Source organism: Eleutherodactylus coqui, chromosome 1 (genome assembly GCF_035609145.1).
Source record: "Eleutherodactylus coqui strain aEleCoq1 chromosome 1, aEleCoq1.hap1, whole genome shotgun sequence".
NCBI lineage: Eukaryota > Metazoa > Chordata > Amphibia > Anura > Eleutherodactylidae > Eleutherodactylus > Eleutherodactylus coqui.
The window spans coordinates 477,868,334-477,885,725 of NC_089837.1; the positions used below are offsets into that span (position 1 = coordinate 477,868,334).

Sequence of the window (17,392 nt, forward strand, 5' to 3'; positions counted from 1 at the left end):
AAAGCGTAATAAAGGGGGGCGGGGGGGGGGGGATATATTACGTAGGTGTGTTTTCATTGTTTGCGTTATTACGTTATTTCACCGGTTTAATAAAATGTTTCTTTTATTATTGCACAAATTGAAGTATTTTTATAACTAAGTTTTTATTAATGTCTATTATATAAGCACACATCAGAAAAAGCGATTTAAAAAAGTGCATAGTATAAATAAGTGCATAGAAATCATACTAAGGCCTGTTTAACATCTATGTTGGAACCTGCGGTCTATCACAGATCTGGCTAAAAATACCGTAAGGAAAAGCTAGGCAGCTGGGTGAAAAGCCCATTATAGTCAATGGGGTCCGTCCAGCACTGTTCGGTTCTGTCCAGAGACGGAACTGTTCAGCCTCGGGGATTCCCCCAGGGATTCCCCTTTCCTGCTCCCTAAAGGAAGCAGGAAAGCGGAAGTCTGCTGCAGATGTGAAACCACCCTTAACCAGGCATGGATGGATAGTTATGTATGTATACTGAATGAAGTCTGACATCAGAGCAAAGAAACCCCCATACTGACTGGTATATCTGCATGACAAATACCAAAAGCTTCTCCAGTAAACAGAAAGATAACATTCTGTATCCAGATACACCTTCTGCAATAAACCCGGGGCCTCATGACGCCCGATTACCTATTCCTGATGCAATGGGAAGGTTGCTATTGGCCTCTGGCTGGGCAGCATCCCTGAGATTACTATGGTGGTCACTATTGCTACTTCAGCCAATATAGGTGACTGTTACTACTGGGACTACTATGGGGGTCGCTATTACTACTGGGGCCACTGTGGGGGTCACTATTACTACTGAGGCCACTGTGGGGGTCACTATAACTACTGAGGCCACTGTGGGGGGTCACTATTACTACTGGGACTACTATGGGGGTCACTATTGCTACTTCAGCCAATATAGGTGACTGTTACTACTGGGACTACTATGGGGGTCACTATTACTACTGGGGCCACTGTGGGGGTCACTATTACTACTGAGGCCACTGTGGGGGTCACTATTACTACTGTGGCCACTATGAGGGTCACTATTAGTACTGGGGCAACTATGGTGGTCACTATTACTACTGGGGCCACTGTTACTACAGAGGCCACTATGGGGGTCACTATAACTACTGGGACTACTATGGGGGTCACTATTGCTACTTCTGCCAATATAGGTGACACTGTTACTACTGGGTCCACTATGGGGGTCACTATAACTACTGGGACTACTATGGGGGTCACTATTACTACTGAGGCCACTATGGGCGTCACTATTACTACTGGGGCCACTATGAGGGTCACTATTAGTACTGGGGCCACTGTGGGAGTTACTATTACTATTGAGGCCACTGTGGGGGACACTATTACTACTTAGACTACTATAGGTGTCACTATTGGGGCTCATTCCCATGGGTGTAAGTGCATTTCAGTCGTCAAGCCCCTTCATCCGTCCGCACCGCATAGGGAATAGCTCATTAATTGGTAGGGTCTGACTGATGGGATCCGCGCCATTCTTGAGAACAGAGTTCAAAACAAGATCAGCAAATAGTTCACTAGTAGTCGCGAACATGCATCACCGTCCCTTTCATACCAATGGGTTGCTGGAAAAAGCCAAGAGCTTGAACACCGCCATCTTTGCACGCTCAACCGCCATTCCATTCATGCGTGACCCTTCGATACCCATCCTCGTGATTAGTGGAGGTCGCAGCGGTTGGACACCCACTGATCACCTATATACAACCCCTATGCTGTGATTCTTATTTCAAGGGACAACCCCTTTAAAAGCCCCATAGCTGCACCTGCAGAAAACTACTCCTCATAAAGATAACATAAAAATAAAGTGTCAGAAAAGAGTCAAAAACGACAACAATCTTGTATGTTTTAATAGGTAACAGTCAGCAAGCCGAGAGCAGAACCTTTACAAATAACTTTACAAATAAAGCAAAATGGCGGCGCAGCTCTGCTTCTTGGCCCGCTGCGCTCTCCGTACACGCGGCGGAAGCTGCTGGGTCACGTGATATAAACAGTCGGTTTCTAGGACGGAGCTGTGTACGGTGTTTGGTGTCCCCCGCCCTCTCGGGGCGGCTCCTCTCTTCGCTCCCGCCGGGTCCTCTGCAGTGCGCTAACCGACGGTGGTGATATAAACCGCGGGTAGCCGCCCGCCGCCATGTCTGGGGGTCGGGTCCTCCTCCCTCTTCCCGCCTTCTTTGCCATGACCCGCGCGTGACGTCATGCAAGCAGGTGTCGGAAGGAAACGTGGTGAGAGGACCAAGATGGCGACTCCCTATGTGACCGACGAGTCCGGTGAGTGCAGCACCGGGAGGGGGCGGGCATAACCGGGCGGTATCTGGGAGCGCGGCGAAGACTGGCTTTTATAGCTGCGCCTAGCGCGCTGCTGCCGCCATTGTGCGCCTCACATAGCGCTCCGTGCAGCCCGGGAGGGGGTGATGGCCGCTCACTCAGTCCCAGTCTACCTGTGTGTGTGTGTGTGTGTGTGTGTGTGTGTGTGTGTGTGTGTATATATATATATATATATATTTCATTCATTCTGTACTGCGCCCATGGGGTCAGGCTCCTCACACGGGGGCGTATGCGTATTTTGGTCCGTGAATCCGCAGCGAATGTACAGGCTGAAACCCGCCCATAAGCGAAGCGCATGACATCCATTAATTTTGTGCGCAAATATGCAGCGACTGCGCAGATTTCCGTTCTATTCGCGCCCGCTCGTTGATTCCACCCGGCTTTTCCGGCATGTAATCCGCGCCAGGATGAGGACGCGCCGCGTTTATTTTTCCCACGTGAGCGAAAGTTGTGTGAAGGAATCCATTGAAGTTCATGGGCGCTATTCTCTGCGCTCGTGTGAATGAGCCCCACCTAAATGTATCTTTGTCCTATTGGGACTAGTTTAGGTCCCCCGGCGCAGCACGCTGCCGATCGGTCCTCCCTTCCCCTGCGGATGTGATATATATATATATAATATAATTACTATTTATATTACTATTTATTTTATTTTTTTCTTTCATGCATATTGTAACACGGGACATTCGCAGCCATAACCGCATTAAAAGAAATGCTTGTATCCTAGCAACATCCGTTTCGCAGGCAGTTTGCCTTGTGCACCCGTAGAGATCATAAAGGCGGACGCACGTGATACGCCGTAGAAGACGCCATGCTGACATTTTTTAAAATGTTATTTCTTTTTACAAAAATTTTTTTAATTTCCTCACACGTATCGCCACGCGGTGTCCGTCCGCACAACCAAATCCATCGGCTTTCATTGACTCCATTCACCACACGTCCCGCTGCCGTGCGACACGCATGTAAAAATACATGTGAAAAAGGCCGCGGACATGAGGCCGTACACAGGCGAGAAAAATGCGTGAGCTCCCTGCGATTATTTCCAAATTTACCTGTTGTTTTGGGGATTTTTTCCCCCCCCTATATTGTGAGACGTAAAAACGGTAGCAGGTCCTTTTTTTCCTGCAAGAATAGTGTGCAATGGCGGTGCAGCGCGCGGACGGGGTCACATGTGATGTGCAATGGCGGTGCAGCGCGCGGACGGAGTGCGCACGTGATGTGCAATGGCGGTGCAGCGCGCGGACGGAGTGCGCACGTGATGTGCAATGGCGGTGCAGCGCGCGGACGGAGTGCGCACGTGATGTGCAATGGCGGTGCAGCGCGCGGACGGAGTGCGCACGTGATGTGCAATGGCGGTGCAGCGCGCGGACGGAGTGCGCACGTGATGTGCAATGGCGGTGCAGCGCGCGGACGGAGTGCGCACGTGATGTGCAATGGCGGTGCAGCGCGCGGACTGGGTGCGCACGTGATGTGCAATGGCGGTGCAGCGCGCGGACGGGGTGCGCACGTGATGTGCAATGGCGGTGCAGCGCGCGGACGGAGTGCGCACGTGATGTGCAATGGCGGTGCAGCGCGCGGACGGAGTGCGCACGTGATGTGCAATGGCGGTGCAGCGCGCGGACGGAGTGCGCACGTGATGTGCAATGGCGGTGCAGCGCGCGGACGGAGTGCGCACGTGATGTGCAATGGCGGTGCAGCGCGCGGACGGAGTGCGCACGTGATGTGCAATGGCGGTGCAGCGCGCGGACGGAGTGCGCACGTGATGTGCAATGGCGGTGCAGCGCGCGGACGGAGTGCGCACGTGATGTGCAATGGCGGTGCAGCGCGCGGACGGAGTGCGCACGTGATGTGCAATGGCGGTGCAGCGCGCGGACGGAGTGCGCACGTGATGTGCAATGGCGGTGCAGCGCGCGGACTGGGTGCGCACGTGATGTGCAATGGCGGTGCAGCGCGCGGACGGGGTGCGCACGTGATGTGCAATGGCGGTGCAGCGCGCGGACGGAGTGCGCACGTGATGTGCAATGGCGGTGCAGCGCGCGGACGGAGTGCGCACGTGATGTGCAATGGCGGTGCAGCGCACGGACTGGATGTGCACGTGATGTGCAATGGCGGTGCAGCGCGCGGACGGGGTGCGCACGTGATGTGCAATGGCGGTGCAGCGCGCGGACGGGGTGCGCACGTGATGTGCAATGGCGGTGCAGCGCGCGGACGGGGTGCGCACGTGATGTGCAATGGCGGTGCAGCGCGCGGACGGGGTGCGCACGTGATGTGCAATGGCGGTGCAGCGCGCGGACGGGGTGCGCACGTGATGTGCAATGGCGGTGCAGCGCGCGGACGGGGTGCGCACGTGATGTGCAATGGCGGTGCAGCGCGCGGACGGGGTGCGCACGTGATGTGCAATGGCGGTGCAGCGCGCGGACGGGGTGCGCACGTGATGTGCAATGGCGGTGCAGCGCGCGGACGGGGTGCGCACGTGATGGGCAATGGCGGTGCAGCGCGCGGACGGGGTGCGCACGTGATGGGCAATGGCGGTGCAGCGCGCGGACGGGGTCACATGTGATGGGCAATGGCGGTGCAGCACGCGGACGGGGTGCGCATTTGATACGCGGTGCAAGTTGCCCCTGAAAACTTCGTGTGTCACTCGGTTTATCGACCGTGCAAGGGATTGCGCTATTTTACTGTCCAAAAGAAAAAACACGTAAACCTGACGGAATGGAAGCCTCTCCGTTTCTTTGAAATTAGTCGGGGGGAAAAAACAGACACGTGTTTTTTTTTGTTTCCCCCCCCCCCCCCCCCCCCCCCCCCAGTTTATTTTCTCTAAAAATAGACCTTAGAGACAGAAACCCTGAACCGACCCCCAACGCCGGTGTGAAGGCTGAATCTGAACGGCGAACGAAAAGTGTGCGATTCTCGTTCCTCATTCAGTCATTGGCTCGTGTTTAACCCAAACGATTACAGTTCACTCTCGCACATTTGAACGCTAAGTGCGCCATTACATGTCCTGTAGCTCTGAGCCCCCCGCTGCTCGCACTGAGCCGTCATCTTGGGCGCCTCTTCAGCTGATTGCTTTTCCTTGTAGTCGTCTTATAAAACTATTACACTGCGCAAAAAGATGGAAGGAAGGCTTAGGGCGTTGCACACGACCGAGTCGGAGGCGGGATCCCGCACCAGAATCGGGCCCCATGTACCTGTCCTTTTCCGTGCTGCGGATGGTCTGGACGACTCGCTGTCAGACTTGCGCAGTACAGATGGTTTTCTTTAAAGGGGTTGTCTCATGAAACCAAGTGGGGTTCAGCACTTCTGTATGGCCATATTAATGCACTTTGTAATATACATCGTGCATTAATTATGAGCCATACAGAAGTTATTCACTTACCTGCTCCGTTGCTAGCGTCCCCGTCGCCATGGATCCGTCTAAAATCGCCGTCTTCTGGCGATTTTAGACGTGCTTGCGCTGTGCGGTCTTCTGTGCGGTGAATGGGGCCGCTCGTGCCGGAGAGCTGGTCCTCGTAGCTCCGCCCCGTCACGTGTGCCGATTCCAGCCAATCAGGAGGCTGGAATCGGCAATGGACCGCACAGAGCCCACGGTGCACCATGGGAGAAGACCCGCGGTGCATCGTGGGTGAAGATCCCGGCGGCCATCCTAGTAAGGTAAGTAGAAGTCGCCGCAGCGCGGGGATTCGGGTAAGTACTAAACGTTTTTTTTTTTAACACATGCATTGGGTTTGTCTCGCGCCGAACGGGGGGCCTATTTAAAAAAAACAAAAAACGTTTCGGCGTGAGACAACCCCTTTAAACTCCTTTTCCCGCATCATCGCCTGACGGTTATGCGGAATCTGCCATCTTTCCGCACTGTCAATTGCGGCAGGGCTGCGGGTCGGACGCGTTCCGTTGAGTTCAATGGAAGCCGTCCGTGTGGATCCGCTCAAAAATAGAGCATGCTGGGATTTTTTTCCCTCCGTGAGCAGAAAATTGCAATTAATTTCCGCTCGTGTGCAGGCAAAAGCGCCTTTCTATAGCGTGTTGTGCACAAAGCACCAAACTTGTGATTTTTGTGCGATGCGTTTTTAACATAACAACTTTTAATAAGTCCTATTGACAATCACGTGAAAAAAACGCAGTGATATCGCAACGTTAAAAAAAAAAAAGCTAGTGGAAAGGCAGCCTAAATCCCACATCGGATCTCCATGGATGACAGATTGAAGTTGAAAATCTCTATTGACCTACATTGTGTAATAACGGTTCAGGCCGGGCGCACAGGGGCGTGATTTCATTGCGTATCACGTGCGCAATATATGTAGTGAATGAAGTCAGTGAAAGGATGTTGATTTTCATTGACCCTCGCACACTCACGTATAATACATGCATCGGGAAATAAGGGGGAAGCGGTACTATTGTCTCTTGACTCCACCGGAACTGATGGGTGGAGTCAAGGCTTAGGCTGTTTTGACAGCCAGAACACGCCTCCCAGTAGATGATTGGCTGCAGGACCTTCTGATGTTGCATTGAGTAGCAGACGCCGGACATGTAACGGCTTTTACCACCTAGCGTGTTGTTTGTTTTTTTTTCCGAGATAGAAAGTCCCATTGAAAAACGTAACTGTTTTGCAGTGATAAAAAAAAAAAAAAAAAGATAGGTGGGGATTGCTACTGGCTCGCTTGCCTCCCCCTTTCCCTGCGCTTGCATGTCAGCGCTCCATTAGGCATACCTGCTCTGCCGCTGTATGTGTTGCCGGCGGCGATGCATACTGCCAGAATTGCACTTTTATCCAGGACTGTGAGTGCCGCTGACAGTAGTTCCATTGACGAGGGGGGGATTTTGGACTGTGCTGCCCAGCGCTGTGACTGGCCCCTCTACCGACCAAACTTTACTTTTTCAGCGGGCAATTTTGAAGGCTCCATCCGCTGCACAAGTACTACATCACAGCCGGCAGCGAAGCTGACAACTGCTGTGTAGGGGCTGGGGGGTGCAGGGAGGAATGAGCTGCTGTACGCACCGCTGTTACCACATTCATGCCACTGTGTCTAGACGCCACCCGACTGCAGCTAATCACCTACTGGGGGCGTGTCATGGCTGGCAAACAGCCTAAGCCTTCTCTCCACCCATCAGTTCTGGTGGCATCAAGATACAATAATACCAGAGGACACAGCATGTTCTATTTTACTGCGTATTATGCATGACAGGGCTCTATTGTTCTGTATGGGTGCGTGATAAACGCTGTACATTCGTAATTACATTGCGTATGTGCAGCGTTTATACGCAATGTCACTAAGCGACAGGGTGGGAAGTTAAAGGAGATGTCCCGAGGCAGCAAGTGGGTCTATACACTTCTGTATGGCCATAATAATGCACTTTGTAATGTACATTGTGCATTAATTATGAGCCATACAGAAGTTATAAAAAGTTTTATACTTACCTGCTCCGTTGCTGGCGTCCTCGTCTCCATGGTGCCGACTAATTTTCGCCCTCCGATGGCCAAATTAGCCGCGCTTGCGCAGTCCGGGTCTTCTCCTCTTCTCTATGGGGCTCCGTGTAGCTCCGTGTAGCTCCGCCCCGTCACGTGCCGATTCCAGCCAATCAGGAGGCTGGAATCGGCAATGGACCGCACAGAAGCCCTGCGGTCCATGAAGACAGAGGATCCCGGCGGCCATCTTCAGCAGGTGAGTATGAAGACGCCGGACCGCCGGGATTCAGGTAAGCGCTGTGCGGGTGGTTTTTTTAACCCCTGCATCGGGGTTGTCTCGCGCCGAACGGGGGGGGGGTTTAAAAAAAAAAAAACCCGTTTCGGCGCGGGACATCTCCTTTAAAAAAATAAATTAAAAAAAGATGGCACATAACAGTCTGGTAAAGACTGCAGATAACCGTGCGTGAGATACTGTCATATGCGGCGACGCAGTGGTAACATGCTGCGTTATATACTCAGCTTTTTTCCACACACTCTTGTGAGCCGGCCTTAATCGAAGCCAAAATCATCAACCAGTTGGGGGGGTAAATTCAGAATCACTCAGGAAACCAATTTGCGTGAATTACATCACAGCGGCTCATAATGTGACTCAGTAGTGTGAATGACCCCCACGTACCTGTAGACCCGGCTCCTGATGCGATGGCCGATGTTATCCTGGAGGCTCTCCTCCCAGGCATGGAGGAGGACATCACTGAATGCCTGGATAGTTTGTGGCAGCAGCAGATTCAGTGCTGGGCAATGTGCCTCCCAAGAGCACCTACACTCTGACCACTAGGGGCACCAAGGAGCAGCTCGGGGAAGGCCACTGCACCAGTGTAGGGTCTGAAAGTCAAACAGCAGTCATGGTACCACTTGCTAGTACATGGAGGTTTGTGCTACCCTCCACTGACATGCCTCCCCAGACCATCACTGACCCACCGCCAAACTGGTCACGCTGGATGATGTTTGCAGGTAGCATGATGGTCAGCATGTCATCTCTAGACGCTTTCGTCTGTCACGTGTGTGAACCTGCTCTCACTTATGAAGAGTGCGCCATGCTCCTCGTACAAGGGGGTAGATACCAGTCCTTTTGCAGCCTTGTCCAGCTCTCTTGCGGTAATGGCCCATGCCCTGGTGACTGTTCTGTGGCAACCTGATTGAGTTGTGGGTACCGCCTCATGCTTCCAGTTGTGACAAGGACACTAGCAAAAGATGCAAAACAAGAGAAGTGGTGTCCGGGCCTGCTGTGGCCTATGATTACTATTGTGAGCGATAATGCATTGCAGTACAGAAGTACTGCAGTGCATTATAATAGAAATCAGAGCTTTTATGCTTCAAGTCCCTTTCAGAGACATAAAAAATGTGAAAAAATTTATATCAAGACGCCCTTTTCCTCGCACTTTTTCTTGTTTGTATAAAAACAATTAAATATATTTTTTTTAAAATCATTTTGGTATCATTGTATTTGTAACAACCTGTATAATAAATTGAATACACTATTTACCTTGTAAGGCCAAAAAAATTTAAAAAGACCTCTTAAAAAAAAATGGCGGCAAAACGCTTATTTTGTTCATTTTGCCTCCCATAAAAATGCGACACAAGTGATTTAAAGAAGAAAAAAAAAACTGTATGTACCCCAAAACGGTAGCAAAAAAACCCCCAAGCCCTCAGAGCTCAACCCACGAAAAATAAAAAGTTATGCTATTTTGAATGTAATGGCGTAAAAAAAAAAAAAAGTTAATGTGCGAATTTCGTTATTGCAGCAGTCCGCTGGGAAACTCTAGCATGTCATTTATGCTGCATGATTAACGGTGAAAGAAAGCAAAGAAAACAGTTATATGTCCCAAAAATTGCACCAATAAAAACTACAGTTCGCTACACAAAAAACAAGCCTGGTGCCGCCGTGACAACGGAAAAATAAACAAGTGGTGGCTTTTAAAAAGTAGAAATAAAAATCCCCCCACCTCAAAAAAAAAAAAAAGTTGCATCCATATGGCCAAAATAGGTGCTGTCACTAAGGGGTTAAGTGAGCAGGGTTCTTACTGCGATGCTTACGTGTTTTAAGCCGTGTATAATACAGTACCCGGTGTGCAGTCAGTACAACAAGGTAGATATCTGGACACTTTCCTCTCAGACTCAACCCTACCGGCTCCTTCACACGGACTTATACGCAGAGAGTACAGCCCATTGATTTCAATGAGTTCGTTTACATCTCCGTATTTTGCGCGGGCATTTCGTTTGTCGGTAAAGCAGAAACGCAGCAGGCCTTACTTTTCTGTGTATTAGAAGGTGATGGGGGCGCAAGATGCAAGGAGATGCGGAACACCGCTAGGAAAAGAACACCTCTGGTGCTGATTAACCATCCTGTGTGCAAATGACCGTGCAGGTGGAAGAAGTACAGCGCAATATACCGCCGCGCAAAAAAAGCATTCTTCCTTAAAACTGCAGCTCTGAGGCGCGGTTCTCCGGCTGCCGTGGAAAGTCCACTGCGCTTCCATTCTGTGTAAACCTAAGATCTGCAAGTTTATTTCCGTGGGAAGAGGGGAATACGCTGCTCTCAGATCCCTCTGGCAGCGGCTTATCTGCTGTGGGAACATTGGGTCGGTCATGTCGAAACCCTGTGTGTCCCCCTCTCCCTGGTCCTTTACAGCCAACATCTGTCCGGAGACAGTCCATCATCCAGTTTGAGCGGCGTTAATCCATTCCTCCAGTGATGACCGTTTCAGACTGAAGTGCCGCAGCGCCCGGTAAATAATTGATGCGTGCCTTGTTGTTTGTAGGGACAAGTTCAATGGAATGAAATCCGATCTCCGTAACGCTACGATACGGCGCCGCGCCAGGGATCAGTCTGCTTACGTGTATGTCAAGGACTAGCAGCGCAGGAAAAACCGACAAGTGCTAAAGTAGATGCTCCAGGAACAACTTGCAGAAAGTGGCGGCTTGAGACCGTACCCACGGTTGGCACATCGCCATAAGGGGGCAGAGATATGGAGGTGGCACTAGTGTTGCTCAGCAGACAGTTATTTAGTGGGGAGTCACTGGAAGTCCCCGTTAAATAAAGTGTAGCTGTGACACTGCAGGGTCAGACCCCAGTAGCGACTGTTTGCCAGCACATACTTGTTGGGTAGGGCCAAGATCTTCAGAAATAGTTGAACCCCCTTTAAGACGCTGCCAAGCTTTTTTTTCTTTCTTGGTTCGTATGGTCTCCCTCTCCCCCTCCCTCAATTTGCAATTGGCGCGCGTGCTGCGGCGGAGAGGGGCCAAAACAGACACGTCATAGTGGGGAGGAGCCAAAAACTAGGGCGGGGCCGAACATGGCGTGATGCTTGCTCGAGTAACGAGCACCATCGAGTACGCTAATACTCGAACAAGCATCAAGCTCCGAAGAGTATTGCAACTCTGACATTCTGTTTTTTTTTTCTTTTTGTGATGTTCACTGTGCAGGATAATTTATACATTATTTGCAAGGGTAAATACCAAATATTTTATTATAAATACAGGAAGGGGGATTTTTAAACGTGTCATATCTTTTTGTTTATTTTGAGTATTGCAGTGTATTGTGTTTGTAGGCCAGTCTTATTAGGCAGACGTACATAGCAGGGCGGAGTTGGTTGGAATGAGTTATATATAGATAATTATAGTATTGAGTTAAATATACCATGTTAAATAAATATAGAATAGAATTTGGTTTAATTCAGTGCAAAATTGGTTACATATTTCCTTTTATAGGAATTTAGGAAAGTTTAGTATCTTCATATAAATCTGTTCTATTCCTCTAATCCCCTATTTATCACATACATTGGTCACTAGGGTGTGGGATGTGGGAGGTCGCTGGATCATTTTATCATAAGCCCAATGTTACCATTCTAGGATGGTAAAGTGGTCATTAGACGTGACTCATCTATGGAGGAGTCAGAGCTTTGGCTCACCAACTCCACAGCCCTGGACAGCATCTCGCGATCTCAACGCTGCAGTAACGTGCAGGACCCATGAACAGCAGTCGAGACATTTAGGAACATGGCCCTTTTTTCTTTTTTTTTTTTCTTTTTTTTTCAATTTTCCTCCTTCCTCTCCAAAAATCACAACTTTGTTATCCATCGACTTAAATATCTGAGGGCTTGTTTTTTACGGGACGAGTTGTATTTTTCGATGGTACCATATAATGTACTGTAAAAGGTTTAAAAAATTCTAAGTGGAGTAAAACGTGAACTTCCATCATCTTTGGGAGAGGGGTCTTGTTTCTACGGCGCACAAACTGCACCAAAAATGACACAATAACTTTTTTCTATGGGTCAGTATTATTACTACGATACCAAATTTTGTATAGGGGTGTTTTTTTTCTAAAGATATATATATATATTTTATTATTTTCTGCCGCCATCTTTGACAGCCATAACTTTTTTTTATTTTTCCATCGACCTAGTTGTGCGTGGACTCATTTTTTGTGGGATATTCTGTAGTTTCTAATGGTACCATTTTGGAGTAGATGCGACTTTTTGTTCGCTTTTTATTACATTTTTTTTTCTTAGAGACAAGGTGATCAAATAAGCAGAATTCTGGATACATGGATACACAGCGGCGCAGTGAAGGGCCGGGCAGCAGTCGGGAATCTTGTGGACCCATAACGAAGCGCTCTCACATGAGCGTTTTTGGCAGCGTACCGCACGTGTATCTCCCACGGAGAACCACGCGATGCATTACGTACTTGCATGCTGACAATCCCCATACAGCATCTTGGCGTGTGTAAAGGAGTGCATTTCACGCGCTGTGAGAGAGGCACAATTTCAAGTCCATGTTGAGAACTCTACTGTATATTATGTGCGCAAAACCCATGTGCCTAATACGCGGTAGCATACACTTCCATCAGTGAGCCCTTAGCCTCAGGCCGGGCTTCCACGAACGTGTTTGAATTGCATATTACGCACGCGTAATACACAGTGCATGGTGGCAATGAAAGTACATTGGTTTTTATTGTTCCATTCACATTTGCAAAAGTTTACTGCATATATTACGCTCTGAAAAAAAAGAACCCAGCGTGTTCTGATATACTGCATATTCTCCACTTACAGCCCTATTGCTTTCTATGGCTGCGTTTGGAATGCAGGGCATATGCGATCACATTGGGTATGTAGGGTGCAGATTCTGGGATCCCCATCCATCACTATAATGGGGATCCTCTTTCCCCTTTATGAATGGAGAAGGTGCCACCTCTCCATTCATCTCTATCAAGCTTGGAGACCGCCTACAGTGCTGTATTTCGTCTCTCTCTCGTAGTCCCATACACATGAATATAGCAGGGTGCATGCTTGGCCATGGTTCACCTGCACTCGTTAATTCCAACTGCATGACGAGTCCTCGTGCTGCCACAATTGGCAGAGCTTCGATCGCATATATCGGGAGAGAATCGCTGCTGTATAATAGCAGCCGAAGGGCTTATTCCCATGGGGGAGAATCTCACCTGGTGCCGCACGCACAAGACTGGCACGAATGTAAAGTAGTGCTATGACCCGAGCGTAAACGATGTTTGTGTAATAGCGCCCTTAGGGAAGCATAGGCGATTGCTTTGGTGCAGATGTAAATTACATCGGGTTGTACAGGTAGTTCTGCTCCTCCGGGATGCCACATCCTTACAAAGAAGTTTGTGTCTCTCGGCACAATCTCAAGAGCATGGAGTAGATGCCAAGACATGGTCCATTACTCAAGGACAGCTGGATAGGACTATAGAAGAGGCATCAACTCAGCCTCAGGACCGGTATCTATTCTCTTATGTGATGAGGTGCACTATCCGAGCTCTAGAAAATGACCTCCAGCGGGCCACCGGTCTCGCAGCCCAGCATCGGCCAACTCAGTAGGCATTTGCCAGAAAAATTGATTGGGGTTGCATTTGGTAGAAAGCAGCCGTGTTTTTCTAATCCTGTACAACCCATTTTACTGTACCTGAAAAGGCTTATGTTGGTCGATATTTTTTAACAATCTAATATATTTGATGACTCCTAGACAGATATTGAGAATTATTGTATAATTGTAGGCATTATTCGTCTTGTAATACATAGTTTCCTTTTCTTACAGGGAAGTACATAGCAGCTACTCAGCGTCCTGATGGCACCTGGAGGAAGCAGAGAAAAGTGAAGGAGGGATACGTGCCTCAAGAAGAAGTCCCTGTGTATGTATCCGTCGTCATGTCTCTAATATAACATCTGTAAGATATGTGGCAGTGGTTAGATACAATAAATGCAAAGTAGGTGTGCAATATTTTCATCACCAGGTTTATGTCACCCTATCCGAGGGCAGCAGAAACCCTGATTCCAACACCAGGTCACTTAATTTCTGTAATTTTCATAAAATCACTTTCTCTGCTGCAATGAATGTGGCTGTTCACTGTAATTGGTCAAACGTAGTTTTGACTAGTTTTGACTAGTTTTGACTTTCAAAAGACTTTCCAGTGAAAGTGTGTTTTTATTGTAAAATCAGACACGGGTGTATGGCTGTATGTGTCGCGTATACACTAAAAAATACATGTAATACATGTACGTTTAATCCTGTATACAGTTGTGCAAGTTTTTTTTTTATTATTTTTTTATTCACGTTCAACGTATCCACTAAACATAAATTTAAAAAGGTGATGTGAACAGCCCCTAGACTGAACGAGGTCAACCTTGAAATGATGTGCGCATGCGGTGTAGTTAACCATATCAATCAGCAGCAGAGGGACGGGTTGGCCAACCACTCGCACACATCCAAGACTACAACCTCGGCTCCTGTCTGCAGTGATTTTATGAAAAGTGACACATTTGAAATCGGCATCTCTTGTCATTAGTTTATGCTGCCTTCAGATGGGACAGAATAAAGCCGGTGACAGATTCCCATTAAGAGGGTTGTCCTACAAAATCAAGTTATTCCCTATCCACAGGATAGAGAATAACTAGCTGATCAGCGGGTGTCTTAATGCAGTAGCGATCGCCTACGTGCAAAAAATGCTCTATTCATTGCAATGTATGGGTCCCAGCAGTCAGACTCCCACCGATCAGCTAGTTATTCCCTATCCTGTGGATAGAGCATAACTTTATTTCGTGGGACAACCCCTATAAGGACTTAGTCATACTGTATTACGTTTTTCCCGGCCCATGGTCCACTGCTGCTAAAAATTTGTCATCCCTACTGAGGTCATATGTACAGTACTAGAGAGCGTATTCACAGCTGGCAAATCGTTGTGGGGGAATCCCTGGCATGCTATGGCTTTCCCTTGCTGAGGTCACTTTTTTAAAGGGGTTGTATTAAATGATAAAAAAGGTTTTTTTGTTTTTTCTTGCTTGCCATAAATGGGCTCCGCTCTTGTCCGTGTCTAATGTTGGTGTGCAGTTCATTTAAGTGATCACTGAGACGCAATACCAGTGTTGGATATGGAAAAAAATCTAGCTTTGGCTGATGGTCAACTCCTTTTTAATTTATAACATGCATGTAGGTACAAAGGTATTCTGCTGTTTTCACTTTTTTTCTACAGTTAAAGGGGTATTCCAAGATCTAAAATAATTTTCTCTATTTTACAATAAAAAACACCTCAACCAAATTCCAAATACAAGAACCAAATACATTAGTAACCTTGGTGCCGTACACCAACTTTCAAGGGCGGGTGTGTGATACAGCACTACTAGAAACTTTTTCCACCTGTTTCATGTCAATCAGGCTCCCTTCCTCTTCCTTTGGCTGTGTGACAATGTTATCAGCATTGGAAATTACACGGTGGAAGGTACAGGATCGGCTACTGCAGGGATGTGAACAGGCCCTTAAGAACATACGCAGTGCAACTCCATGGAGTTCTAACTACACGTGCGCAGCCTGCCTGGCGAAGCATCTAGTTTGTGGGTAGTCTGAGGCAGGAGGGTGTTCCTTGCGCTGGCAGAGAATTCGCTGCACGATAAACAGGGTGGTTGAGAATGGAAGCTGAAGTTAATGTGGCCGGAAATCAAAGAGGTAAATCGGAAAACCCCCTTCTGATGCATTTTTTTTTTTTCTTGCTTTCTGTGTCCTTACAGGTATGAAAACAAGTATGTCAAGTTTTTCAAAAGCAAGCCCTCGCTTCCCCCTGGACTTGTTGAGGCCCCTGCTAACAAAACTCAACAGTCCACCAAGTCGGAGACGGAAACCGCTTTGTCTAAAACGGCCAAAAGAAAAATGAAGCGCAAAGAGAAAAAGAAGCAAGAGAAAGGAGAGCGAGAGGCGGTGGAAGAGGTCAGGCAGGACATGGAGAAGATCAACCTTTCAGAAACCGTGGTGCAAAAGGACAACGTCAATATCGAAAACACTGCTGCCGAGAAAGCCAAGAAACTCAAGAACCTGCGTAAGAAGCTTCGGCAAGTAGAGGAACTACAACAGAAAATAGACTCTGGAGAGATCAAGCAGCCTTCCAAAGAGCAGTTAGAAAAGCTGGCTAGGAGGAAAGCCCTAGAGGAAGAGATAGAGGACCTGGAACTGGACTTGTAGAAGAAGGAGCAACCATCATGGGCTAGACTGCCAGAGGACATATTAAGCGGTTTATGTTTTCTTTGTTTCCCACTCAATTCATGTTCCCAGGCAAAGCTGTTTCTGCTTTCCCAAAGGACATCTAATATTGGAGATCTAATTTCCAGCTCATTAGCACTTAGGTGAAGAGAAAGATACTATCCACAGAGATAAATGTGAATAGACTATCATGTTTACGTATCTGAAGACCACATTTAGTAGAGCTCCATGGTGCAGTTGTGGGGTTACGTCACACCCATCCACGTTTTTGTATTATGCCGATGAAAGATTAGTCTCTAGATGTGTCACGTGGTCTTTGGGTTGCAGAGAATTCTGAACTTTGGACGCTATACAAAATTAAAGCAATAATTAGTACATTATGTATCTCTTCGATAGCAAAACGTATAATTTACCTACTTACCATATTTCTGTTAATGGTTTGTGGAGCAGAATGTTTTGGACAGAAATTAGAAAAAAAATCAGATTTAAGCTTAAATGTCATCTTAAGGAAAATGTATGTCCCCTGGTACATCAATACATACACACACATTTTTTACCTGTGTTACATTTTACCAAATTTGGGGTGCCTGATATATATATATTTTTGTTCATTTTTCGTGGGGGGGGGGGGGGGGTTGTAAAAGTTAACGGGCGCTTGTGTTCATACAATATTTCTACTTAAAACTGATACTGGCAAAGGGGTATTCCTTTCTTATATTTTGGCATATTATATCACTAGGCTATGCCATATCTTTATCGGTGCTGATGTTGAGATCAAGGGGGGGCCAAGGTGGCTTCGGCTATTTTAGTAATATGTTATCACTTTTTCCATGGTGGGGATACTCCTTTAAAGGGATAGTCCTAAGGAAAATATTGTTTATTGCACAATGCAGCTCATAATAAACTTTTTTTTTCCCCCGGATAATCCAAGACTGATGTTAGAATAGCGCCACCTGCTTTTTCTATTGTGACCACCACTAAATGTTCTCAGGTGGTCACACATGCTCAGTCTTGCTTTTCTCTGCTCCACTGGATGTGTAGTGTCCTGATGCTGCTATGTCTTCTCTAATATC

The 17,392-nt window shown here is 47.9% G+C and overlaps 1 protein-coding gene across 1 annotated transcript; it reads left to right on the forward strand.

The window, feature by feature from the left end:
• Window positions 1-2,049: 2,049 nt before the first annotated feature.
• On the forward strand, window positions 2,050-16,694 carry PYM1 (PYM homolog 1, exon junction complex associated factor). Its single transcript, XM_066584853.1, has 3 exons — window positions 2,050-2,323; window positions 13,890-13,983; window positions 15,854-16,694. Exons 1-3 carry the CDS (start codon window positions 2,251-2,253, stop codon window positions 16,299-16,301), a joined length of 615 nt encoding a protein of 204 aa, XP_066440950.1. The 5' UTR covers window positions 2,050-2,250; the 3' UTR covers window positions 16,302-16,694.
• Window positions 16,695-17,392: the final 698 nt, after the last annotated feature.